Source organism: Taudactylus pleione, unplaced genomic scaffold (genome assembly GCF_031769625.1).
Source record: "Taudactylus pleione unplaced genomic scaffold, aTauple2 ptg000154l, whole genome shotgun sequence".
Taxonomy (NCBI): domain Eukaryota; kingdom Metazoa; phylum Chordata; class Amphibia; order Anura; family Myobatrachidae; genus Taudactylus; species Taudactylus pleione.
The window spans coordinates 9039976-9067356 of record NW_028284556.1 but is presented as its reverse complement, the minus strand read 5'-3'; the positions used below and the strand labels follow the sequence as shown (position 1 = coordinate 9067356).

At 45.9% G+C, this 27381-nt stretch overlaps 1 protein-coding gene across 1 annotated transcript; it reads right to left on the bottom strand.

Annotated features, from left to right (window-relative positions):
* Nucleotides 1-26919, bottom strand: ACAT2 (acetyl-CoA acetyltransferase 2). The gene is made up of 9 exons (XM_088474482.1): nucleotides 26567-26919; nucleotides 21869-22003; nucleotides 20840-21021; nucleotides 11141-11258; nucleotides 10895-11038; nucleotides 5499-5621; nucleotides 5212-5366; nucleotides 2888-2998; nucleotides 1-1251 (listed from the first exon to the last, which is right to left on the bottom strand). The coding sequence occupies exons 1-9, from the start codon at nucleotides 26619-26621 to the stop codon at nucleotides 1078-1080; spliced, it is 1197 nt and encodes a 398-aa protein (XP_088330608.1). The 5' UTR covers nucleotides 26622-26919; the 3' UTR covers nucleotides 1-1077.
* Between the last annotated feature and the right edge of the window lie 462 nt (nucleotides 26920-27381).

Genomic DNA, 27381 nt, shown 5'->3' with positions numbered 1-27381 from the left:
TTTGATCCTAAGAGATACTGTGTACAGAATTCTATACTCCAGAGAGTTTTATTCATGTTTTTGCATGTTTATTTTAAACTCTGGTATATGAGCTTACATTAAAGATTAATTTATATTACAATCCTTGAATTGTGTTCATGGGCGCCGCCTACTATTCTTGTTTTTAATCTGTTTTTGTTGGAAGGTTGGCAATACTTCCAGTGGGTGTGCTGCCATTGTACATAAGGAGGGGAGTTAATCACACACCATCACTGGCGCTTGGGAAAAATATCTTGCTATTAAAGCATGCTTAATTTCTGGCAGGGCATGCTGGGATGTTTAGTTCCATAGTAGCCGGAGGGCCGCATGATGAATATCCCTACTATATACAGATTTTCATTGAAAAAAAAAAAAAAGAAACAAGGCTGTAGTTTTCATCTAAACATGAACATGAACATAACAAAGCTGCCTAGTGGTAGGAGTGTAAGTGTTACTGTAACATAGTGTAATATATCAGCCACAATAGCTGCAGCCACAGGACTGGGACTATGTCGTAGCAGTGGCTGATCAAGGTCCTGCACCCCAATGCACAGAAATGGGATGTAAGAGTGCTGGACTTTAACTATCACACAAGAGATCCGGACAGGCCTCTTTTTGGAAGAAGAAATATTTTGAACAACTATTGATGAACCACTTACGATTCTGAAATGCATAGAAGCTTTGTTTTCTATATTTGGAGAACTGATTAGGATTTCAATCTCGCTTCAAAGATAGGACTCATTGCAAAATTGTTAAACTAATCTTTAATAAAAATGTAATTAAAATAGTATACTATTCTTTTAAATGTTTGTATAATGCCTGCAAATAAAAAACTGTATATTTGATAGTGACATATTGTTCACAAAACATACACCTTAAAAAACAATTAATATTACATGGATTAGTTGAGGATGAAAGCGATGATCATTGTGGAACGTAATGAGACTTCTTCAGTCACTTGTACCTTAGATAGGAACAGGCGCCTATTGAAATGCCCACCTATAGGTAGATAATTCACATAAACCTGTAACCGTATTATTATGTGAATAATATTTCAGTTTAGTTTTTTCTTTCAATGCACATTGCTATTCCCATGCCACCACCTATACAAAGAGCAGCGACTCCTTTCTTCCCACCCGTTCTTTCCAGAGCGTACAGAAGGGTGACCAAAATGCGACAGCCAGACATTCCAAGAGGGTGTCCAAGGGCTATAGCGCCACCCTGGATGTTGACCTGTAAACCAAGAGAAAGAAATCTGTCTAATGCCTGCGAATGAGATACATGTTTGTCAAGATATAAATTGAAGAGGTTATAGATTAATTCTAGATAAGGTTTTTACCTCTAAATGGAACTAAAAAGTCAACCAAAACCTTTAAATTGCCCAATAGCGCTCCTCAGTGAATAAGGCTAGGTACATAATAAATGACCCGCCAATCCTGCCGATGGTCGGAGCAATTTACCTTCGCCCCGGACCATGGAAGATTGCTGGTACACACTAGAAGACTTAATGAAAGACATAGCGATCACTAGTTCAGTCCTTCATTAATTTGCACTGCACCACATCCGATGTAGCTGACGACAAGCATGAGCGCGCTATCGTGGGTACACATTAGATGTGCCCGATATATCGTTCCAATCCACCTCAACTCGGTATATCAGATGATATATGGTCTAATGTGTAACTAGCCTAAGTGCCGGATTTAGAGGTGGAAGCCCCATGTCTATTTCGGACAGAAGCGGAAGATGTTTCATTCCCAATGGTTACTATTGGGGGACGTAAGGAGACAATTTCAGTGGGCGTTCCTGGGAAGTAACGGAGGTGGCTAGAAAAACGTGGGTGTGTCGCGGCCGACGTCTGTCTTTTTCCTCAGTTGCACCGGTACCGGTGGCCATATTCTGACAGACATTCTAATCAGCCATAGGGTTGCTCTAATGTCAGATGCTGCACCCGATGGCGCGGATTATCAATGCAGCAGGTTGGAGTCTCTGTATATATTCCACTGGCTGCAGCATTAGCATAAAAAGACGCAGTCGCACTGCATTAGCGTCCAACTCTGAATCCGGCCCTAAGAGGAAGCACTTGTTGATCATGTTTGTAGTACATTATCACTGAGCAGCAATGTTTTACATGGTTTACATTCTGCTTTTGGCTCTTTCTTGCTGTGAGGTCTCCAGATTAAAGTTGCTTGGTGGCACAGTACATGCATACACTTTACCATAATGCAGTGGTCCTCAAACTTGGTCCTTGGGACCCCAAACAGTGCATGTTTTCCAGGTTTCCTCACAGAATCACAAATACAATAATTAGCTTTACCTGTGGATCTTTAATATGTGTCAGTGACTAATGAACACATCTGTGCACCTGCTGGGTTACCTGGAAAACATGCACTGTGTGGGGTCCTGAGGACAGAGGCCCTGATTCGGAGCCGGACGCTCTGACAGAGTGCTTGCTCTGAATCAGAGCCGGCCTTCTTGTTTTTTAGAGCAGTCTCCTGGCCGCTCGCACAGCTGTGGGTGACCACCCACAGCTATAGCGAGCGGCCAGAAAGATGGTCGCGATGGTCAAGACCATCGCGACCATCGGGCTTGCGACGAGACCCTTGTGGTAGGGTCTCGTTGCCGCAAGCCCCAGAGAGATTTCGGCTCAAACAGAGCCGAAATCTCTCCCACTGACATCACATGGGAACGCCTCCGTTTGGGCAGCCACTCCCCCGGCCCGCCCACCAATGGGGGCGTGCTGTCACTCCATCATGCGCACTGGGCCACCATCGACCTGCTTGCGAGTGCAAAGTGCTCGCCAGCGGGCCTGAATCAGGCCCAGAGTTTGGAAAACACTGCCATAATGAAATCTATCATTAATACAACCAACCTTATCTGGGTTCAGTCCTAACTCTTTAACAACGGCTAAGGCTTGTGCTGCAAAAGCTTCATTAATTTCAAAAATGTCCACATCATCCAGGCTCCATCCGGCTTTTTCAACCTGTGTGACAGAGTATAATCCTTTTTTATTTTCAGCTGGTGAGAGGTATACAATACAGACATGCTTATATTATATTGTATACACAAATATTATCCATGAATGACCGCCAGTCTGATTATACATTTAGGCTCCTGCCTATTATCCAGTTAGTACTTAGGAGCCCGAAATACTCCTGCTTAGGGCTGCAAGTAGTCTTACTCAGGCTCTAATGACTGACTAGTAAATCTATAAATTACAGTACGTTCACTGAGAAATAGGATGTAATTTCACACAGGGTTTATTATCTCTTACAACATTTCTTGGGTTGGCTACGGGATTCCGACGGTCAGGATGCCGACAGATTTCTGTAAGTATTATAACCCTCCCCCTAACCCACCCCTTCCATAGCCTGTCCCTAACCATCCTGTCCCACAGCCTAACCCTAGTTCCTATCCCTAACCCTCCCCCTAGTGCCTAGCTCTAACCCTCCTGTCCCGCAGCCTAACCCTCCCCTTAGTGCCTAGCCCTAACCCTCCCCCATATTTACTAAGCAGTGTTAGGAGACAGAGTGAAAAGTGATAAGGTGCCAGCCAATTAGCTCCCAACTGTCATCTCAAAGGCTGTGTTTGAAAAATGACAGTTGGGAGCTAATGGTGCGTACACACTGGGCGATAAAGTGGACAACTGAATGATATCGTTATCGTTCAGTCGTCCACTTTATCGTCCATTTTTAAGCCCAAAAAGATGAACGATGATGACGACGCGCGTTCCCGCGGGTCGTTCGTCATCATCGTTCATCGGGCTGACATGCAGGCCAACCGGACGATCTCGTCAGGTTGCTGCATGTCAGGGAATGGGGGAGAGAGCCCGGCGCTGAACGATATCGTTAATGATATCGTTCAGCGGCTGTGCTCAATGTCATAAACGACATTGAGCACAGCCTGCCAGGGACACACTAGACGATATCGCTCAGGGAGCATATCGTCTAGTGTGTATGCACCTTAAGTCTCCTCCTGACCCTAATACTTACCCTCCACAATCTGTTGGGATTGTGACAGTTGGGATGCTGCAGTTGGTATTGTGACCCATGACATCCTGACTGTCGGGATACTGACTACATTCCCATTTCTTGCAGGCCTGGATATAAAGTTAGCTCCCCTTAAGTCTGTTTTTTTCTGCTCTATCTCCACTATACACTAACACCAACTGACCCCGTGTATCATCTATACAAAATAAAAACATATTCAACTATAATTCTATTAAGGGTGGTTTGCCACCCTGGGTCTATGTGGCCTTTCCATAAATCCAAGCTTGAATACTTGGTTAAAATAGGTTTGCAGACTGATCTCATTTAAAACCATGGACCGTTGTTTTTCAAGAGCCTCACATCGTACTCTGGGCCCGATCCAGAGATGAATGTTCATCAGACAATGAACGTACGTCTCCGATTGTTAGGGGTCTGCGTCTGTGCATAACCCGTTCTGTGCATGTGCAGAATGGGTCCTGCGATCTCACTTGCAGACCCCCCAAGCTGCAGCATGACTGACATGCCTAGTCACCGTTCCAGAAACGGGGGCAAATCGCCCCCGTTTTCGGGGAGGGATGAGGCCTGGGTCTGTGTCAATGGAAATAGATTCCTGACCTCTTACGTGACCAGCACTGGGTCAAGCTACGGGAAGCTTCAGCTCCCACAGCCTGACCATAGCAGCAACTATCGCGACAATCCCAGCGCTGAGACCTCGGTCGCAGCGCTGGGATCACAAATGCAGCAAGGAGGTGTCCGGAAATGGACGGATTTGAACAGCCGCTTGTGTGACAACCATCTCTGAATTAGGCTCTCTGTGCTGCTCTCGTTTGCACATAGATATGTGGTGGATTATTGAACTGTGGCAATTGTTGGGATTGCCAGTAGATGTCACAGGCCTGGAAACTCTCTTTCAAAAGACTTCAACAATAAATTGCGTTGGCCAGTAGGAGTGGTGATCATCACCATTCCTACCATTGCTCAAAATTACAGAGCAGTCATCGCTGAGGTTAAAAGGGTGCAGTCTACTGTTATCTTTAATATAGCTGTTCAAGCCAAAGTGAATGCAGCTCAAGTGTAGTTTATGTACAAAGCAAGGCCCATGTTTACCAAAATATAACAATTAACTACATTTTTACCCAATTTGTGACTACATAGGTATTTACATCCTTCATTTGATCTGTGGGAATAAGTAAATGGTGAAACTCACAGCTTTTTTAATAGCTGGGATAGGTCCAACCCCCATAACAGATGGATCCAACCCAGCCTGAGCAGTGCAGACAATCTCTGCCATGGGTGAGAGATGTCTGTGTTGTGCCTTTGATTTCTTCATAAGAATAACTGCAGCGGCTCCGTCATTAATACCTAGAAGAGGTCAGCATTAGAATTGCATTATAGATAAGTAGTTGCAACACATATTGCTTGATTAATTGTTCTAAATGCCCCACTGATGTAACAAACTGATGTAACAACTGATATAACAAACAATCCACTGACCGGAGGCATTAGCTGGAGTTACAGTGCCGGTCCCATCCTTGAGAAAATAAGGTTTTAATTTTCCCATTGTTTCTAAATTGCTTCCGTGTCGAGGAAACTCATCAGCTACCACTGTCACAGGAGCTGGGGAAAATGGGAAATATAGAAATTTGGTCAATAATGGACTTGAGAATATTTTAGTAGATAATCAGGTAAAATGTGGATGGGTCATGAGCAGAACAATGTGTTACAGTAAGCATTTTCCTCCATGCAGCGCTGGCTGGGGGTATGATCTCCATGGGGATCAATATTTTTATTGTTTTCTGTAAACGGCGCTAAATATACATTGGAATGCACCTTATACACCACCTATGTGCACAAACCCAAACACAGAGGAGTTCTGTAACAATACAAAACAGTGAGGCAGCAAACCACGGAACTCTGTGACTAGCTTCTCATTTACAGTATTGTCTGCAGGATCCTTTGTTATACAGAGACAATAGATTTTGACAAAGAAATTAAACAATTTACTTTTAGTGAGAGAAAGGAAAATAAGAGTTATGATAGACTTACCATTGATAACTCTTTTTCTCCAGGTCCACAGGGATACCATGGGGATAATGTGGTTGGAGTGATCCAGGCACCAAACAGTTAAGCTTTAAGCTCCCAGGATGCCCCTGGTCCTCCTCCACATATACCCCACCCCCGGCCCAGGCAATCAGTTCTGTAAAAAAGCTCAAGGCAGAAGAAGGAAGAACAATCGTACACCAGAAACACTCTCAGAAAATGAAGGTATCCGTGCCCGAAAGAAAAATTACCCAATGAAGCGAGGTGAGTCAGGGTGGGTGCCCTGTGGACTCTATGGACCTCGAAGAAAAAGAGTTATCAATGGTAAGTCTACCATAACCCTTATTTTCTTATTAAGGGTCCATAGGGATCCACAGGGATACCATGGGGTTGTCCTAAAGCAGTTCCCCTAATGGTGGAGGACACTCCTGGGCAGTAAAGGAAAACTCGTCGCCCAAAGTAAGCATCTTGAGAGACAAAAGTATCAAAGGCATAAAACCTAAGTGTGGACAAAAGATCACGTGGCTGCCTTGCACAATCGTTCTACATAGGCACCACAATGAAACGCCCATGATGGTTCCACAGACAGAGTAGAATGTGCTGTCGCTATATTAAGGACAGGGAGATCAGCCTTAGTGTAAATCTGGGAAATAGTCATATGTAACCATTGAGCCACAGTTTGCTTGTTGGCTGGCCAACCTCGTTTGTGAAAACTCATATAACACAAAATGATTTTTTAACAGAGGGCCTGATTCAGACCCGGTCGCAAGTGCTGAGCGCTCGCAACCGGGTCGATGGTGGCCCAGTGCGCATGCGCACAACGGAGCCGGCTCAGTCGTGCGCATGCGAGAGACCCGGATAGCGATGGGCAAGACGTCGCTCTGGGTCTCGTACCAAAGGGGGCGTGCTGTCGATGTTGAGTGACAGCATGCCCCCTTTGGTGGGCGGCCGGGGGGGGGGGGTTGCCCAGACGGAGGCGTTCCCATGAAAATGGCAGTGAGAGAGCTTTCGGCTCTGTTTGAGCCGAAAGCTGTCTGGGACTTGCGGCAACGAGACCCTACCACAAGGGTCTCGTCGCAAGCCCGATGGTCGCGATGGTCTCGACCATCGCGACCATCTTCCTGGCCGCTCGCTATAGCTGTGGGTGGTCACCCACAGCTATGCGAGCGGCCAGGAGGCCATTCTAAAAAAAAAAAAAAAAAGACCGGCCCTGATTCAGAGCGAGCGCTCTCTCAGAGCGTCCGCCTCTGAATCAGGGCCAGTGTTTGTACGCTCCACATAGATAGAGCATGAACCCCATCCAGGAAGACTTCACCTACAGAAAAATCTGAAGACTGAAAGAGCTGGAACCACCATTTCTTCATTCACATGAGTTGGGACATTACCTTAGAAAAGTTAAACCTCCCCTGTACGGGGGAGAGCTCTAACCTGGTGGAAAAAAAAAAAAAATGGAAAGCAACAATAAGTGCTGCAAAATCAGAGACTCTGCATGCAGAAGAGATAGCGAGGAGAAATAATGTCTTAGCTGTCAACCTCTTCAAATTTACAGAGCCCAGAGGTTCAAATGTGGGAGCTTGTAGCCCCTTGAGAATCAAAAACAAATCCCACAGTGTTACCGGTGGGACAAAAGGTGGCTGAATTCTGAGAACCGCCTGAAAAAAATAAAAAAAAAGTATTCTAACCTCTGGCAAAGAAGCAATTCTCTTCTTAAACCAGACTGACAGTGCAGAAACCTGCACTCCGAGGGTGGCTAGACTGAGACCAAAGTCTAGCCCAGCCTAGAAAAAATAAGTACCCGGGAAACCCTAAGCCTTAGGGTCATACTTTCTTGTGAGAACACCCCACAGAATGCCAAACTCTGTAATGGATGCGGGCAGAGGAAGACTTTTGTGCCCTAAGTATTGTTTAAATTACAGAGCTGGCGAAAACCTTTTGGCTCTTATGGTGGAAGCCTTAAGAGCTACCCTGTCAAGGACAGACGAGGTAAGTCCGGATGCAGGCAGGGGCCCTGCACTAACAGATCCGGCCATAAAGGAAGAAGAAACTGAATATCTGTCGATAGATTCTGTATGTCGGTGAACCAATGATGTCTAGGCCAAGCAGGAGCCAATAGTATTACTGTTCCGCCTTCCTACTTGAATCTCCTGAGGGCCCCCTTCAAATTTAGAAAACTCCGCTTTTACCACCTTTCGATGTTTAAATACTGGAGCCTTCTTTCTAGGAGCCGGCTCATCATCCCGTATACTTAGGACTGATTTAACCACCCTCGCCAAAAAGACATCCATTGTAGAAGGATGGTCCTCCTCTCCCGGGCAAGACCCTGGAGAAGAACCCGGTGCATCATCTGATTCCTCCGATCATGCGTCTGAACCTACATGCTGAGCAGACTGTTAAAACTACCGCCTGCTCAGGGCGAATTAGCGACTACTAGTCTGTTTGAAACAGCCAACTGAGCCATACTCTGACTTGAGTCGGTATAAACATTCAGGAAGGATGTGTAGAAAGGACAAACATGCTGTGAGTATCCCATTAAAAGGAGGCAGTGTTTATGTAGCCAAATGATCCAATAGCTGCGTCATCACCTGAGACAAGAAGCCACCCAAGATGGCTCCTGTACAGGGGCTAATAGACTGTACTGGTGATATGGTTCTTTATAAAACAGACAGCACATCAACCATCCTGTATACAGGGGCCTCAACCTCCTGTTTCCCTTTCCCTTTTGACATATTCAACAACAAAGGTAATAATGCAATGCAATGTGATAGCTTTCACAAATACTAGTAAATATAAAGTACACAGAAAAAACCCCATCCACTTGTACCAGAGGGATGAAGAGAAAAAAACAGTGATAGCTATAACCGATAGTCAGAAATAAAAGGCAGTATTAACACAGCAGCTGTAACACATTAACACAGTCACATACAATGCATATGTAATTTAATTACAATGGACTCTGAATCAACTACTCAAACACGAGGCTTGGTAGGATATATAGAGCACCATACACCTGACCCGACGGAGAGGTATACAGGGAGCCTGACCCAAAACCTCTCGAGAACAAATCGCTTCAGCAGAGCACTGATAGTGGCCTGTGAGCGTCTCACATACACGAGGAGGGTAGGAGGAGCGACCCAGACGCGCAAAAATCTTTGATGGATTCGCGTCTGGGTCGGGGGAGAAGCTCCCGGGGGAGAGCTTACCTCCCTTAAGCTGTGTCAAATGGCCGGGTATGCCGATCCCCGGCGTCAGACGATAAGGCCCCGGTGGTCTAGTGAGGGAGCGGGCGTCCCGGGCCCTCACTGCAGCGGTTTCAGGTGCGTTTCTAGCCTGGAAGCAAGGACTGCCACACGTGATTCCCTGTAAGCAAGGAATTGCCTTATCTGACATCTCCGTGCATCCAGCTGCAGTCCAGGCCGCAGCATCGCTGCTAGCAAGCTCTGTCGTGACCCTCCAAAATCACCAGAGACGTTACTGATGTCGTGGCCCGGCGGAGGTAGATGGAGTCGTAGTGCAGGAGTCTTAGGGCCTGATTCAGACCCGCTCGCGAGCGCTGAGCGCTCGCAAGCAGGTCGATGTTGCCCAAGTGTGCATGCGCAAGACCCGAATAACGACGACCAAGCCGTCGTTATGGGTCTCGCACCAAAGGGGGCGTGCTGTCGATGGTGATTGATAGCACGCCCCCTTTGGTGGGCATGCTGGGGGCGTGGCTGCCTAGACTGAGGCGTTCCCATGGGAACGCCTACCGTCTGGGGCCGGCCCCACTGACATCACTAGTGATGTCAGTGGTAGTGCTTTTGGCTCCGATAGAGCCAAAAGCACTCCAGGGCTTATGGCAGACGAGACCCTACCACAAGGGTCTCGTCGCAAGCCCGATGGTCGCGATGGTCTTGACCATCACTTTGGCCGCTCGCTATAGCTGTGGGTGGTCATCCACAGCTATGCGAGCGGCCAGGAGGCCGCTCCAAAAAGTAAGAGGGACGGCCCTGATTCAGAGCGAGCGCTCTGTCAGAGCGTCCGGCTCTGAATCAGGGCCTTAATTCAGACGCTCAGCACTGCTAACTCAAAAACATATAAAATGAAATAAATCATAAAATAAAAGCTTGGGACTGTATGAGCAGTCCCTGTTAGGTGCGTCTGAATCTTGCCGCGCCAAATGAACAACTGAATGCTTGTGGCCGGGGTATATGTGGAGGAGGACCAGGGGCATCCTGGGAGCTGAAAGCTAAACTGTATGGTGCCTGGATGACTCCAACCACATTATCCCCATGGTATCCCTTTAGATCCCTATGGACCCTGAAGAAAGCTATAGTATAGTGTTAGAGTTGTCACTCTCTGGTAGGTACAGATGTGTCCACATACATCTTACTTCCTTACGTGTTAAACAGCCCTTCTAGTCGTGCCGTGACTCAATAGCACAAAGCGTCTTTTTACCTTCAATTGTGTCTTATTCGCAAAGTTATGTGAATAGGACGCACTAGCAGCTTCTGCTGATTAAAATAATCTGCGGCATGCCTATATTCTGTGCGTGACCGCAGGTATATGTGCATGCGAAATGCTACGTTACAGTGTTACAGTCGCATCACTTTGCGAATAAGGCACATTTGAAGGTAAAAAGATGCTTGGCGCCTCCAAGTTGTACGGCGCTTGCGCGTTATGTTTAACGTGACTTGTAAGTTATATTCTAAATTTGACATAATACTGATCAATATTGTTATATTTGTTAATCTCACCCATTACCAATGACAAAATAATAAAATATAATATAAGTTTATAAAATAAATCACACAACGCATGCAGAATATATAAAAATGTATTGGGCCATCTGAAAATGAACCTGTAATATCATATACCTTTCCTAGAAGGTACCTCAATGGGTACAATCTCTTTGTCAAAATAGCCAGCTTTCTGTGCAGCCTCAGTTCTGTTCTGTGATTGGACTGCGAGCTGGTCCTGTTCCCCTCTGGAGATCTTCCATTGCTTGGCCACATTTTCAGCTGGACAGATACAGAATAATAATAAAGTCACATTTCAAATTTAGGGCTTTATAGTAGAGAATTAATCATTTCATAGGAATTCTTTAGCGGAAATTAACTCACCAGTTATTCCCATATGATACTTGTAAAATGCATCGTTCAGACCATCACAAAGTATACTGTCTTGTAGGGAGACATCCCCAGCTTTCACACCATCTCGCATGTGGATTAAATGAGGAGCCTGCAAGTGAACACGATTAATTAGGTGTTAGAATAGAATCTTACATACAGGTGTAAAATAATGGTAACAATATGCAAGCACACACTACACACGCAATACCGAGTCAGTGAAACATGAGATGTAGACTGAATTTACCTCCTTCTGTCTGACCATTAAACTTCCTAAGCATAAATCAGTGTGAATTAGCCAGTTAAGATAGGTACACACTGTGCCGATCGTCCACCGATGGGCGGATACGCCGACACAGAAACCGTTCAGATAAGCTATACAGACTTACCGTGTGGGCGCTCAATGTGAGTTCCCTGACATCACAACTGGGTGGGTATTTGAATCTTCCCGCCCAGTTGAGCTGTCAGTCCCTGCAACTTGTGTATGGGCGCCACTATATCTGCAGATATATCGGCTATCTGCTGTGCTGCAGAGCAGTTGATATATGTCTGTAAATTACGTTGTACACTTATTTCCGACATTCTGCTAACAGCCATCAATGTTTGTCTTAGAATCTATGTTGAATTGTTATATAATATGTTAGACTGGATAGGGTTAACAACTATTTACATATGGATACGTTTGATTGGTTGTTTGAAGTATAAAAAGAGAGAGCTAAGGCTGGTGTGTCACCGCTTGTGATGAGACGGCATTGATATTGGCCGAGAAACGCGTCACACCTCTCCATTACATTTGCAGAAGTGTCCGTCACATACATCGGCACGCTGGGATTGTGCTTTGACAAGATGGGTACAGCTACCTTAGCCAGGACACCTCTCTCTATTCGCCAGAGTGACTGTACCCATATTGCCAGTAAGTGTCTCAGTAGTTCACATTAGAGCCATAGATCTTTGCAGGCGGCAAACTTAAAACTAACATCTTGCATAGTTCTGTCAGCGAAGCTGGTTTACAGCCTTAATATTGACAATCAGCGCTCTAATAATCAGCACTTTGTAACACAGACAAGTTCAGACGGCATCATTGAAATGTGAAAGTAAGTTCCTGGGATCATATGTATAAAGGGGCATAAGGAGAAGCACACAGAGGTGGGAATTCAATTAGCCGTGATAAAGCAATAATTTAACGTGCTCTAAATTTTTACCGCTTATCGCGGCTATCTTGCTATTTTTACAATTCTATTATAAAAGTCACAAAGCGGCATTTGCATAAACAGTTTTCGTGTGTTTTGCCACAAAAGTTTTGAGAATGACAAGTATTGGTTTTCACAAAGCTTGTTGCTTCAGTGTTTTAGACCTTTTGTCAGATGTTACTATGGTATACTGAAGTAATATTACAAGCATTTTGTATGTGCCAAAGGCTTTTATTGACAATTTCATTAAGTTTAGGCAAGTAGTCAATATTTGCAGTTTTGACCCTTCTTTTTTGAAACCTCTGCAATTCGCCCTGGCATGCTGTCAATTAACTTCTGGGCCACATACTGACTGATGGACGCCCATTCTTGCCTAATCAATGCTTGGTGCTTGTCAGAATTTATGGGTTTTTGTTTATCCACCTGCCTCTTGAGGATTGACCACAAGTTCTCAATGGGATTAAGGTCTGGGGAGATTCCTGGCCATGGACCAAAATTTGGATGTTTTGTTCCCCGAACCAATTAGTTATCACTTTTGCCTTATGGCAAGGTGCTCCATCATGCTGGAAAAGGCATTGTTCGTCACCACGCATGAATGGTCTCAGGATGCTGTCACTCAACATCGACAGCACGGCCCCTTTGGTGCGAGACCCGAAGCGACGGATTGCCCGTCGCTATCCGGGTCTCGCGCATTCGCACAATGGAGCCGGCTCTGTCGTGCGCATGCGCTCTGGGCCACCATCGACCCAGTTGCGAGCGCTCAGAGCTTGCGACCGGGTCTGAATCAGGCCCTAAGTTCATTGTCATGGCAGAGAGGGACTTTGCAATTAATTGCAATTCATCTGATCACTTTTCATGACATTCTGGAGTATATGCAAATTGCCATAATAAGAACTGAAGCAGCAAACTTTGTGAAAACCAATACTTGTGTCATTCTCAAAACTTTTGGCCATGGCTGTAGGTACAAATGGGATAATCTGCCTATACAAACTTGTTGAGTATGATAAATGGTGCTCCAGCCAATCAGCTCCCAACTGTCATATTTCAAAGAGATGACAGTTAAGGTGCGTACACGCGGGACGATTCGCTCCATGAACAAAATCGTCACGTGTGTCCCCGGCAGGGGTGTGATCAGTGTCGTTAATAACACTGAGCAGATACACTGAACGAAATCAAGAACAATTTCGTTCAGTGGCGGCCACCCACTCTCATACCCGAACATGTTCAACCTAACATTATCATCAGGTTGGACGGGAGGTTCGGGTGATGAAGGGTAACTATCAACTACAAACGGGAGCGTGCATTGGTAGTTATCATTCATCGTTTTGGGGCTGAAACTGTACGATTTTTTTGGACGACTGAACGATAATGACATCGTTATCGTTCAGTTGTCCAAAAAAAAATCGACCCGTGTGTACGCACTTTAAGAAACTGGAGCACCATTATCATACGCAACAATCACTCATTACGTTTGATAAAATGTATTGATCCCTTGAGGCCCTTAGAAAGGGAACAAGGAAAACAATATAGAAGTGTTTTAGTGGCCATAATAAAGAGTATTTGGAGTTCTTAAATTGTGGCAAATGACTGTTATATGCATATTTTGAAAACAGCAAAATAATGATAGAAAGCAGGTGTTTTTGGCAAAATAAATATTCTACTTAAATTGGGCGTGCATTAAAATAAAAGTATATAGATCAGGGGTTCCCAAACACGGTCCTCAAGGCACACTAACAGTCCAGGTTTTAAGGATAGCCATCCTTGAGCACAAGTGACTTAATTAGTACCTCAGTTATTTTGATTCAACCATCTGTGCATAATCATGGATAGCACTAAAACCAGGACTGTTAGTGTGCCTTGAGGACCGAGGTTGGGAATCACTGATATAGATGTATCATTTAAAGACACTTTTAAATGTCTTAAATTTGCCTCTAAAACCCACCTGCAAACTTAAAAACACCGGCCTTTAAGACGGAGGCCTCAAGAGCCATGCCGTCAAAGACAGCCAAGGAAGGTCTGGATACAGGCAGTGACCCTGTATTAACAGGTTCTGCCTTGGAGGAAAAGGCCACGGCGTGTCTATGGAGAGACTCTGCAGGTCGGTAAACCAATGGCGTCTGGCCAAGTTAGAGCTACCAGTATAATGGTGCATACACACAATCAGATTTTTCCTTCAGATATGAACGATAACGATTTAAAAATCGTTCAGTCGTTCATATCTGAAGGAAAATCGTTCATATCTGACATGCCTGAACGATGGACGATCAACGATGCGCGTTCCTGTTTGTCAGATAACGATATCTGACATCTGATGGGTTTGCAGTCAGACTTGGACGATTCCATTCATTTTAATGCAGTCAAAAATCGTTCAATCGTTCAAATCGTTCAAAACTTTGGTAAAATCGTTCAGATCGTTTAATCGTTCAATCGTTCATCTGACAAATCTGACAAGTCTGACAAATCTGACCGTGTGTACGCTCCATAACTGTACTGCTTTCCTGCTTGACCTTGCTGATGACCCTGGGAATACGGGGGAAACAGATACGTCAGTCTGAAATTCCACCTTACTGCCAGAGCGTCCACAAATTCGGCCGCAGGATACCTGGTCCTGGACCCGTACCTGGGAACTTTGATTTAGAAGCAGTGTGCTGGAGGGCAAATTCCTTTTTTCAGTGTTCAGTGTAAACCCCGCCCTTTACAAGCACCTGTAGTATGTCATTAAGCTGATTGAGCAACTACCATATTTTTTGCTTGCAACTCTGTGGTTGTGCCTTGAGGCCATGCGGTCTACCTCTGGAAGACCCCATCTGTCCACTAGGCTCTGAAATAACTGAGGATGAAGAGCCCATTCTCCGGCATGTATATCTTGCCGACTTAGGAAGTCGGCTTCCCAATTTAGGACTCCTACACTGCCGATATTGCCAGGACACTTCTGACATGGCAGCCTGGCTCCGCGTGCCTCCCCGATGGTTTAGGTAGGCTACTGCGATGGCGTCCAATTGTACCTGGACAGGCCTGCCCTTTAGTATTTCCTGAGCCTGAACCAGCGCTCTGAATACCGCCCTTAGTTCCAGGACAAAAGACTTTCTCTTGCCATCCACTTTCCCTGAAAAGTGTGATGACCTGTCACTGCACCCCAACCTCGAAGGCTGGCATCGGTTGCGAGGAGAACCCAATCTGGAATCCAGAATTGGCGACCTTGTTGAGACAACCCGTCTGCAACCACCAAGACAGGGACAGTCGCACTTCTGGCGAGAGACTGATTGTCTGTGCCTTTATTAGGTGGTACTTCTCTCTCCAGTGAGAAAGGATTAACCTCTGCAATGGTCTGGAGTGGAACTTAGCGTACTCCACCATGTCGAAAGTCGACACCATGGAACCTAGGACTTGCATTGCTGCATGGATTGATACTGATCGGCTGAGAAGCAGCTTGCGCATCTTCAGCTGAAGAGCCGCAATCTTGTCTTCTGGCAGATAAATCCTTTGTGCCAGAGAATCGACAATTGCCCCTAGATGCACCATCTGCTGTACTGGAAGAAGCGATGACTCTTTCCAATTTACAATCCACCCATGTCTGTGTAGACACGCTACCGTCAGTCTGAGATGATGCTGCAACTCTTGTGACGACTGAGCCAATATCAGTAGGTCATCCAGATACGGCAGAATCCTAATTCCCTATTACTGCCATGACTTTGGTAAATACCCGAGGGGCCGTTGATAATCCAAAAGGCAGTGCCTGAAATTGGAAATGCTCCTGAAAGACTGCAAACTGCAGGAATTGCAGGTGGGATTGTGCAATTGGCACATGAAGGTATGCATCTTGGATATCCAAGGATGCCATGAAATCCCCTGGTTCCATGGCCAACACAATCGACCACAGAGTTTTCATGTGAAACCTTGGCACCCTGATCAACGTGTTCTGACCTTTTAGGTTGAGAATAGGCCAGAACGTAAGGGCGTACCACTGGAAGACCACCTCCCGAAACCCAGGCATCCGTTTTTGTAAGATGCCAGGCGTCTGAATACTGAAGAAGTCGGCCTCCCACCCTGGGATCCCCTAGAGGGAGGCCCATCCCATCAAGCTGCAGGCTTGACGTCTGACCTGACAGCTGGACGTCTGTTTGGTCAGGACTTCCTAGAATGTGGCTTCCTATAAGCATTGGCTCTGGCGGAAGACTGACCTCTAGCTTTTCCTTGCGGCCGAAAGGCTGACCGCTTAGGTTTAACAGTGGATGCCGAAGGTAGACCAGCCGTTTTAGAGGCTGCCACTGTAGCCACAATTTTGTCCAACTCTGTGCCAAACAAAATGCCCCCTGAGAACGGAAGGGATTCCAGAGCGCTCTTGGACCCTGTATCTGCCTTCCAATTCCTCAGCCAGAGGGCTCTCCGGGCCACCACTGAAACCGCTAATGCTTTGGAGGATAATATCCCTGCATCAAAAGCTGCCTCTCCCAAGTATGACGCTGCTTCCTTAACATAAGAGATGGTTGTCAGCTGTTCCCTGGAAGCTTCTGGAAGAGAAATTTCCAGTGTCTTCATCCATTCCTCAATGGCTTAAGAGACCCAAGCTGTAGCCACGGCCAGTCGGGTAACCGCACCTGACAGAGAAAATATTGCTTTAAGACATGCTTCAAGTTTCCTATCTGTGGGACAAATTAAGCGAGGAAGCAGAAGGTATATACTCTAGATGTGCCACATGTGCGTCCACTGACGGAGGAACCTCCCATTTAGTGCACTGATCCACTGGAAAAAGGTATAAGGCTTCCACCTTCCTTGTAATATGGAACTTCCTATCTGGCAATCTCCATGCTTCCCCCATGAAATCCGAAAGGTGCTCAGACTTGGGAAACTCAAAATTTTATAACCCTCTGGCGTTTAAACCCTGGAGTTTTTCTTTGCAGTGACTCCTCCTCGTCAATGTTTAGCACGGCCTTGACTGCTCTAATTAGATAAGGGACATCTGCAGCTGGAAAACGGTCTTCCTCGTCTGAGAGTGATTCCTGAGAGGAACCCTGTGTATCCCACCCCCTCGTCAGAAGATGTACCAGAATCTGAAGGCTGAATGGTGTGTGAAGCAGACCACCTTCTGGACTTTGGCTGTACCGGCCTAATCGTCTGTTTAGGCTGCTAACCACAAAGCCACATTCTGACTTGAATGAGCATACATGTCCAACCTGGACGGATGCATTGTGGGGAAAAACATAGCAGGGTGCAAATGCTGAGAGGGCCCCATCATTGCAGCTGGCCCAAGGGCTGCCAATCTCTCCACAACCTGTGCAGTAATCTGGGAAAAGGAAGCCCAGGGGGATACATAGTTTGATATATATATTATAACCATATGCACCATGCTCTTTTAGCTACTACCATATAGCCATACATGACACCAACACAGGCCTGGTAGTACATTGAGCTCTGTATAACCTGAACACTGTAGAGAGAGGCATACAGGGAGACTGAGGCAGCCTCCTGAGAACCTAACCACCGAGAACACCTGAGAGTGGTCTCTGGCCGACTCATATAGAGGGAGGCTGGGAGGAGAAACCAGGAGGCGGGAAGTCTCACGACTGAACCAGTATAAAGGTCGGGGGAGGGGCCACCAGGGGATAGCGTACCTCCCCTCATGCTATATGGATCCAACGGGCACACTGACAAGGCCGTGTGGCTGCAGTCCAGATGCCGTGTAGCATCAAGCCCCTGGCTGTGAGGATCCCTCATGTCCCGGTGGTCTAGTGCCGGAGACAGTTTTCACATGGCTCTGCACAACAGCGTCCTCCGGCGGATCTCCTACCGCCAGAGACATGGACTGCCACACCCGGTCGCCCCGTCAGTGACCGCAGGAAACCCCTTACCTGCCGTCCCCCATGTTTTCCGGTTGCAGTCCTGGGCTGGTTAGGCTCGCCGAAAGTACTAGCCTGACGCTAGAGTTGTAGCCCAGCGGGGGAAGACGGAGCAGCGGCACGAGCGTCTATATAGATGCTAAGCTGCTTCAGGTCTCCCCTACATCAGCCACGTGCTGCCACTCGGAGAAAAAAGAAAAAAAACGTGGGGACCCCACTGACCGCATGGTGCTCCTGCACCAAACAGCAAAAAACTGACTAAAGCTGCATAAACATGTAAAGATTTTCTGTCCAACCATCCAACTAGTTGATTGGTTGGTATGCAGTCGGGAAGCCGGCGGACCTAATCCCGACAGCCGGCTTCCCGACTGCTTTATCCCGGCGAGGGTTAAATGGCAGGCGTCTAAATCTAGACGCCTGTCATTTTACCGACGCCGGGAGACCGGTGCCCTGCATTCCGTTCAAAGTGTTTCCGCGAGGGGGGGGGTTGCCTTGGGGGTTGGGTTAGGTTTAGGCTCCTGGGGGGGACTTAGGGTTAGGCACCCCTCCGGGGGACTTAGGTTTAGGCGGCGGGGAAGGGGGGGGGTTAGGTTTAGGCACTTAGAGGGGGGATTAGGGTTAGGCACCCCCAAGGAGGGTTAGGGGAGGGAATTAGGTTAGTGAATACTTACCTTAGGGACGAGCAGGATTTTTACCCATGTCGGGCAGCCGCTGTCGGGATTCCAACCGCCGGGCAAGCGTCCGGCGGTAAATCATACCGATTCCGATTGGTTGGAATGAAAATCTGGTAACGTATGAAAGCAAATGACAATCAGCAATTTGCTCCCAAATGCCGGAAAATGGGCAAAAACTGTTGTTTAAACAAATTGTTTACATCAAACATTTAACAAACTTATCTGAACGACCATTTTTTTGGCATTTAGGAGCAAATTGCTGATCATCATTTGCTTTCATACCTTACCAGACTTTCATTCCAACCAATCAACTAGTTGGATGGTTGGACAGAAAATCTTTATGTGTGTATGCAGCTTTACTGTAGCCAGAGGCGGGGTATGTATGGAGGAGGACCAGTACATCCTGGGAGCTAAAGCTTGTTGACTGTTTGGTGCCTGGATCACTCCAGCTACATCCCAAGGTAATTTCTGTGGACCCTATGGAACCCGAAGAAGAAAATGAACCTACTGAACAGTAGCTCCCCCTTCTGTGAAACATGCAGCAGGTTACCAATAGGAAAATTGAACTAAGTTTAGTATGTTGGAACCGAACAACTATTGCCCTTGCGCTTGGTTTGACCACCTGTGTTGCTGCAAGTCCAATGGGTCAGTACCAGCTGACCCCACAACAGGAAAGCTCACAAATATAGTATATGTACTGGACTGCGTTACTGGTGTGAAAAATTGTATAAATATAATTCTAGATATATTATAATATTATTTGACCGTGAATGAATATCCAAAACAAGGCTTCTCTCAATAAAAACAAATATTTAGGTCTTGAAAAAGTTCCAGGTACAGAGCAAAACGCGTGGGGTTTTGAACCTTCGGGATGCCGCTGTCAGTGTACTGACAGAGGCATCCCTGGCACCCGCAAATCTTGTACCCGGCACCCATAAAACTTGATAATTGAGTGGCATATTTTACAATAGGGTGTTCCTGTAAGGCGCGGCACAAGCAGCGCGCGAGACCTAAACCACTAGTGTCTCTTATGTGTGAGGTGCACAGAGCTGGGGGCAACAGCGTCTTTTAAAGCAAATAACCACCCCCCTTGCTAATCAAGAGGAATGGGCATACTTACCTCTGCTCAGCCATCCGTACGCAGCGGGCACATAGGGACTCGGACACAAGTTGTAGTAAGATGTGGCGAATCGCCCAAAGTCAGAAGAATGAGCATGTCGGGGACCCGGACATTAGACGCAGTAAGCTGTGCCGGGTTCCTCAGCGGCTCCCACGGGGCAGGCAGACTGCCTGCTGTAGCCTTGATAGAAGTTCAAAGCAAAATAAAAGAAAAAGTACAAAGGCTGGAGACTGCCCTAATAAGCACCTGTCTCCCTCGGGCACTTATCTAAAACCGAGTAGGGATGGACATCGGAAGTCGATGGTTAGTAACCATCGATGTTTCCGGTTCCATGGAAATACTTTTTCCATTGAATACCGGAATTCGATGATTGCCAGCCATCGGAAGCAGCTTTCCGATGCCCAGCCGATGGCTGGCTGTAGGAGGGTGAGCACACACCGCATAGCAAATATGCAGCGGGAGAATAAATGTTATGCGGTCGGCATCTTTTCAAAATGTAGGGAGGAGCCTGGGGCAGTCCAGCACCTCGGAGTGCTGGCCACGCCCCCACAGTGACATGGACGGGAAGTAGTGAGACTCCGCCCACTTTGTGCAAGGTAATATAACTATCGCAATGGTTATACTATGTAATTGTTGAGATGCGATGGCTAGTTTGAAAGTAGAGAAAAAAATACTGGACAGACTAGCGTTTGGACACACCCCTCTCTCTGCACGTTTTACATCTGCCCCACCTGAAGTGAACAAGGTTTTACCGAGGTGCTCAGTTACTTGCTCTTTTTTGCTTTGCTCCCAATTCAGAATCAACCCCATTATCCTATATCTTACCAAAACTCAAACTGTGATGTTCATTTTAATGCACATAACATCCTCACCTTACTCATGTTCTCCATTCCACCGGCTACCACAATGTCCGCTTCTCCTGCAAGAATTGATTGGGCTCCTAGGCTTACTGCCTTTAGGCCAGATCCACAGATCATCTGGCAACTCCAGGCTGGAACAGAGTAAGGAATCCCGGCGCCAACACTGGCTTGACGAGCAGGGTTCTGCCCAGTACCTACAGAACAGTTGAAAATAAACAAATTAGAGATAATTTTACAGTTGAAAATCTGAAATCATTACCACATTTAGGTGACTACATTTTGTTGGCTGCCATCTTTCTTTTAGGACTCACTGTAAATATACAGTAAGGATCAGACTACATTGTGTCTACTATGTGTAGATCATAGGGGCACTTTAAAAGCACATACTATGATGCAAACACATAAGAAGTTTTATTTTTCTTAACTATGTGCATTTTGGTTGCTCTCGGCTAACGATGTTTCATCCTAGACTTTACTATGATAATGCCACATACTGGCTACAGCATAATGGACCTCATTCAGACCCGGTCGCAAGCGCTGCGCGCTCGCACCCGGGTCGATGTTTTGGTCCTGCGCACGCGCAGTGGCCACACTGCGCGTGCTGATCACACTGCGATGTTGATGATCGATGATCGACAGCTCGGGCCCATGTTGTAGGCGGGGCGGGGGGGGGGGGTGGTTTCACAAACGGAGCCATTCCTTGAGGAACGCCTACCGTTTTTTGGGCTGCCACACTGACATCAGCAGTGATGTCAGTGGGGAGCTTCCTCCTCAATCAGAGCAGGAAGCTCCCTGGGGCTTGCGGTTGCCGAGACCCAACCTTAGGGTCTCGTCGCAACCCCCGATGGTCGCGATGGTCTTGACCATCGCGACCATCAACCTGGTCGGTCGCTAAGCTGTGGGTGGTAACCCACAGCTTAGCTAGCGACCGGGAGGCCGCACTAGAAAAAGCAAGCGGCCACCCTCATTCAGAGCGAGCGCTCGCTTCTTGCGACCGCCTCTGAATGAGGGCCACTGTCCCTGGAACATCCTATAGCCTACCTGCAGTCAAAACATGGCCGAATATCACTTCAGAGACCTCATCTGGCTGGGTGTTAGCTCTCTTTAACACCTCCTGGATCACCACTGTTCCCAGGGCATGAACAGGTAAAGTAGACAGCGCTCCATTGAATGAGCCTAATATAAAAAAACAAACAAAAAAAACCCACAAAACTTAAAATTAATAAATATAGAACTAGGAATTAGAAGGGGACATCAAATGTGAACAGATCTTTTACATATGAGATGCATTATTCATGTTTGTTGTATATTACTATTATACTTATTTAAAAAATACCAGTATACTTCAAACCACTGTACAGTGAGGGTATAATGATTGTGCTAAATAATATACAATAAAAGGAAACAGAATGTAAATGTCTTAGGGGCCCATTAATTAATAATCGCATTCGAGCGTGATATTAGCGCCCATGATCACATTGCAGGATTCAATCATAACGATGGGATGTAACAACATGCACACGCACACGCAGGGTCAGGGCCTCCGAAAAGGAACCTGTCCCTGCGATGTGCCAGGAGTGAAGTGACTGCCTCAATGATCTCTTCACACCTGTGCCAGGACTCCAGCGGATGGACGGTCTACTGACCACGCATGCGCCGCAGCCATTGCTGGGGGAGGGTTCCTATGGAACCCTCTCCCAGTAGTTTTTACGATGTGTAGCCCATAGGCCTATTCAGATGGCGGTAGCCAATCACCGGAATGCATTGCGTTTCAGAAGTTGGTAAATATGGCAGCATCACATTCCCCATAGAAACCTATGGGGGTTGTAGCTGCCGTTGGGAATGGAGGGATCGCAACAGGTATCAGATATCTGCTGCAGTCTCTCTGTCATACATTCGGGGGATACTAAATATTTGCGGTCACCCCCGAAATCGGGTGTTTTTAGGAAATAAGCCGCAAATATTTATTAATCAATGGGCCCTAAATGAGTTTACAATCCATAAATGAAGTGAGGTACACTTGATACAGAATGTATTGTATTTACAATTGTAGCTGATTGTGTAGTATGTGCGGACTGTGGAGGAGATGTATCAAACCTTCTAAAGAATGTGGAAGTGGACAAGTTGACCCTAGCAACCAGGGATGGGTCCAGGGGAAGGGGGTGGGACTCAGTGCCCCCAGGAAAAACGCAGTACAACATGCAGGGAAAAAGAGGAGCAGCCTCCCTCGACCCTCCTCAGCCCACCACACAACAGCTCTCCAGGGAGGCTGCTGCCGTCTCCTCTCTCTGTCTCTCTATTATGCAACTGCCCCCCCTCCTGGATCCACCACTGATAGCAACCAATTACTTTCTACCTATCATTTTATATAGCATATATATATACTTGATATATGCTAGTTAGCAGCTGATTGGTTTCTATAGGCAACTTTTTGATTTGTCCACTTTATAGAAGCTTTCATACATGTCCAATCTGTCAGCTGCTGTCCCCCAGTATTGTTCTTCAATGTTTGTCATAACTGAGGGCCTGATTCCGGAGAGGACAGACTTGCAAAGCAGCACACCATTGGCTTTGCAATTCTGTCGTGCAATAACACCTCCTTGCTGCATCTGTGGTCTCAGTCTGGGATCAAGCCTTTGGTCAGACTGCGGTAGCTGAAGCTTGCTGCAGCCTGGCAGGGTCAGCCTGCAAGGCCAGGAAGATGTGTTCCCAGGCACTACCCAGGGTGCGTCCAGTTGCGACTTAGACGCATATTCGGCAAAAAAGACACCAAGCGGTAGCAGAATAGCACGGGACTTAGCGGCTCACTCACACCAGGCAAGTCGCGCTACGTGGCGTATTGAGACTAGATGTATGAGGACACATCTGTATATAGACATGGTTAGTAGAAACACAAATACTGTGGGAGCTCAGGCACCTACATAGCTTACATCTGTGACCATGTGGATGAAATGGATCTTTGCACCTTGGCATTGCCTGCTTGGAAAATGTAAAATAAATGCTGCTGTAGCACTTTTTTAGTTTACAAAAAAAACAAAACACGAATATTCTCTGTAAAAAATTTGTAAATTGCCTCAATAAACTCTTTGGGGGCAAATCAATTCAGCAGGATAGCCACGATGAGCACATTCCAGCCAGCAACATCGCTAGTTTTCCCTCACACCTCATAGAGGTGTGCAGGAACACTAGTGATTTTCAGGGTACTGTATATGGCAGATGCACAGCTGAATACTGCAGTATTCGGTGGCACATCACACTAATTTAATCTGCCCCTTGCATTTCTCTTCTTTAGCACAAATGTGTATATTAGGAAGCGGCGGCTTTGACCTGAAAATTTAAAACATCACTAAAATTAAGTGCAAAACATGCCAGGCTTTGAACTTATTATTAGTGTCGCTATAAAATGTTGAGGTCAAACCTGGCACTATACAAAGGGGCATATATAATTGGGAGTGAATTTTCAAAAAATGTTGCGCTTTGGGCATATACAATTGTGAGCGAATTTTCCAAAAATTTGCGCTGTGTGGTTTTTCCTGCAGATGCAAGATTTTTGGTGTGTATAATTGGGTGCAAGATTTTACATTTTTGGGGGGCATGCAATTTCTTTTTGGAGCACCTTCAGAGCAAGTCTAAAACTTTTTAAAATCATTATTTTTAGTAAAAATTGTCAGGACTTATTTCATTTCAACACCCCCCCAATGACTAATTAAACATTTGGAAGTTTCCGATTAACTTAATTAGCCCAATAGTTACATGTCATTATTGGTTGTTAAAAGCAATAATGACTTCAGAATCAGATTACCCCAAATTCTACTTCTTCATTGATTTATGCACCCCACATGTAACTAAAGTATTTAAAAAAATAATAACAAATTGATTTATATTTTTTTAAATTGGCTTAATATTGCTCCCAACTAATTATTATTTTTTTTTAATAAAAAAGTTTGTTTATCTTATTTTTTTTAAGTTTTATTTTTTTTATTCTTGTTGACCTAAAATTACCACAAAATCACCTTTCTTTTCGTAGTTGTTTTTTTTCCTCTTTGTCATATTCATACTAAATTATATATAAAAAAACGTTTCTTTTTTTGGGTGGTACAGGCTGATTGCTCCATTTTTTTCTAATTTTCAGGTGGGTATTTATATATATATTTTGTGCCAGATTTTTTTCTATTGGATACCACAGGTATTGGGAACGTGCATACCCATGGTAATAGAAAATTAGTTGCGATGCCTGTGAATTTTTTTACGGGGAAAACCTTGTGGCCAATTGGATATGCCCCAGTGTTCTATGTTTTGGTGCTATATAAGATTTTTAGGTGTATAATGCTGTGGACCAGTGGTTTGTACAAATAATAACAAAAATGTAAGCATTCTGAACACTTTCTCATAATCTGATTTTTCATGTAAAATAATTTTACAAGTATTTAACTAGTCATTGGCACATATATTTCAGGAGTTTTGAACAGGCTAAAATTTGGATCTAGTTCTGGTGCTTCTCTATATTAACAACATATGTTGTGGAAGAACAGTAAAAGATTTACCTAATACAGTGGTTCCCAAACTTTTCTTGAATCGCGGCACCCTAGAGTATCAGCATTGTTTTCACGGCACCCCTAAGCCAAAGGTTTATTGAGAAAAAAATGATTAAGTAAATTGTGCTTACCTGTCATCCTTAGGGTCAGTTATGTGGTGGTGGACAGGTTTGCACTTCTGTTTGTCCACATATTTACATTACATTGACCATAAATAATTTGATTTGGTGCTGGACCACCAACCTGAGGCACCCCTGTAAGTGTTCCAAGGCACCCCAGGGTGCCACGGAACACAGTTTGGGAACCACTGACCTAATTAAATCATTTACATCTACCTTGGTAACAGAAATTAAAGATTACTAGGCAAATTGTTGCAGACAATAGTGAGTGATCTTATACACCTTTTCTGCATACAGACACCCTTTATTTTTAATATGGTTAGAGTGCATTTTGGTATACTTATCTTTTGGATTCTTTCCAAAATGTGACTACATTTTAACTTGTGCAGGTTGTAGTTTGGACTATGCTATATCTAGAATAAAAGGTTATCTAGGGACTGGCCAGTGAATATAATATTACAGTTGCGTCAGTGAAGCCAGTTACCTCCCCCTCCTATATAGAACATGGCTGTGACATTATGGTTCTACACTGAGTGACAGGCAATCAGAAGGCAAGGAAGGGACTCGGCATATAACCATCCAATCAGAAGGATGATGCTGATATGGTTCTACGCTTTCCAGCCAATCAGCTGTAGTCATCATGAAGGATGATCCACATCTGTTCCAGCGGCACCTCCTTCACTCCACATGGAGCTCATGAATATTCATTAACCCGGATACTACAGTACACACACACACACACACACACACACACACCAAGCAGCAGGTTGTTGCACCTGGATCATGTGCACCAAGTAGCACTCGCCATAGTTTTCGTTCACACAGCAATTACATGCACCAGACTGCATCTCTCATCCCTGTCTCTCTAGTCTCATACCATCTCTCTGTCTAACATGAGTAACATTAAACCACGCAGATCAACTAACCATCAGCTTCATGTCCTTTAATTGCAGAATATATTCCCAGTCATCTGCAAACACATTACCTGTGAATGTCCTTCCATCCTATAACATATGCTACAGATAGTGCACTATGCATATAATGGGATTATTGCAGACATACAATACATGGAGAAGTGCTGTTACCTATAGCAGTACGGGCAGCAGATACAATCACCACTGGATCCTGTGCGGAACTCATCTTCCAGGTCACTCCGGGTCTTCTCTGCTGCAGACACAGTACAGCTCTGACACCAGCTCCCACCCAGCTGCTGATCTGAGCTCTGGCACTTACTGATTGCACTACTGTACTGTACTACCTTATCACAGACAGTGACAGCGTCCTCTCCCTTCCAGACACAGAACAGCTCTGACAGTGACCAGCCGTTACAGTTCTATTGATCATCTGACTGGCTACACTGCGCAGTACTGTACTATCTCATTATCACAGTTTCCTTCGCTCCCGTCCTGGGTTACCTTTACAGAGGTCTGGCTAAAGAAACAAAACTGCCCCACCTACTGGCTTGGAGGTGACACATCTTTTATATGAACACTTTTATGGCCTGATTCATTAAGGATCGCAACTGCAACAGAGGGCCTGATTCAGACCCAGTTGCGAGCGCTGAGCGCTCGCAACCGGGTCGATGGTGGCCCAGAACGCACGCACACGACGGAGCCGGCTCCGTCTAGCGCATACGCGAGACCCGGATAGCGACGGGCAATCCGTCACTCCGGGTCTCACACCAAAGGGGGCGTGCTGTCGTTGTTGAGTGACAGCATGCCCCCTTTGGTGGGCGGCCCGGGGAGGGGTGGCTGCCCAGACGGAGGCGTTCCCATGAGAACGCCTACTGTTTGGGGGCGGCCCCACTGACATGTCAGTGGGAGAGCTTTCGGCTCCGTTTGAGCCGAAAGCTCTCTTGGGCTTGCGGCCACGAGACCCTACCACAAGGGTCTCGTCGCAA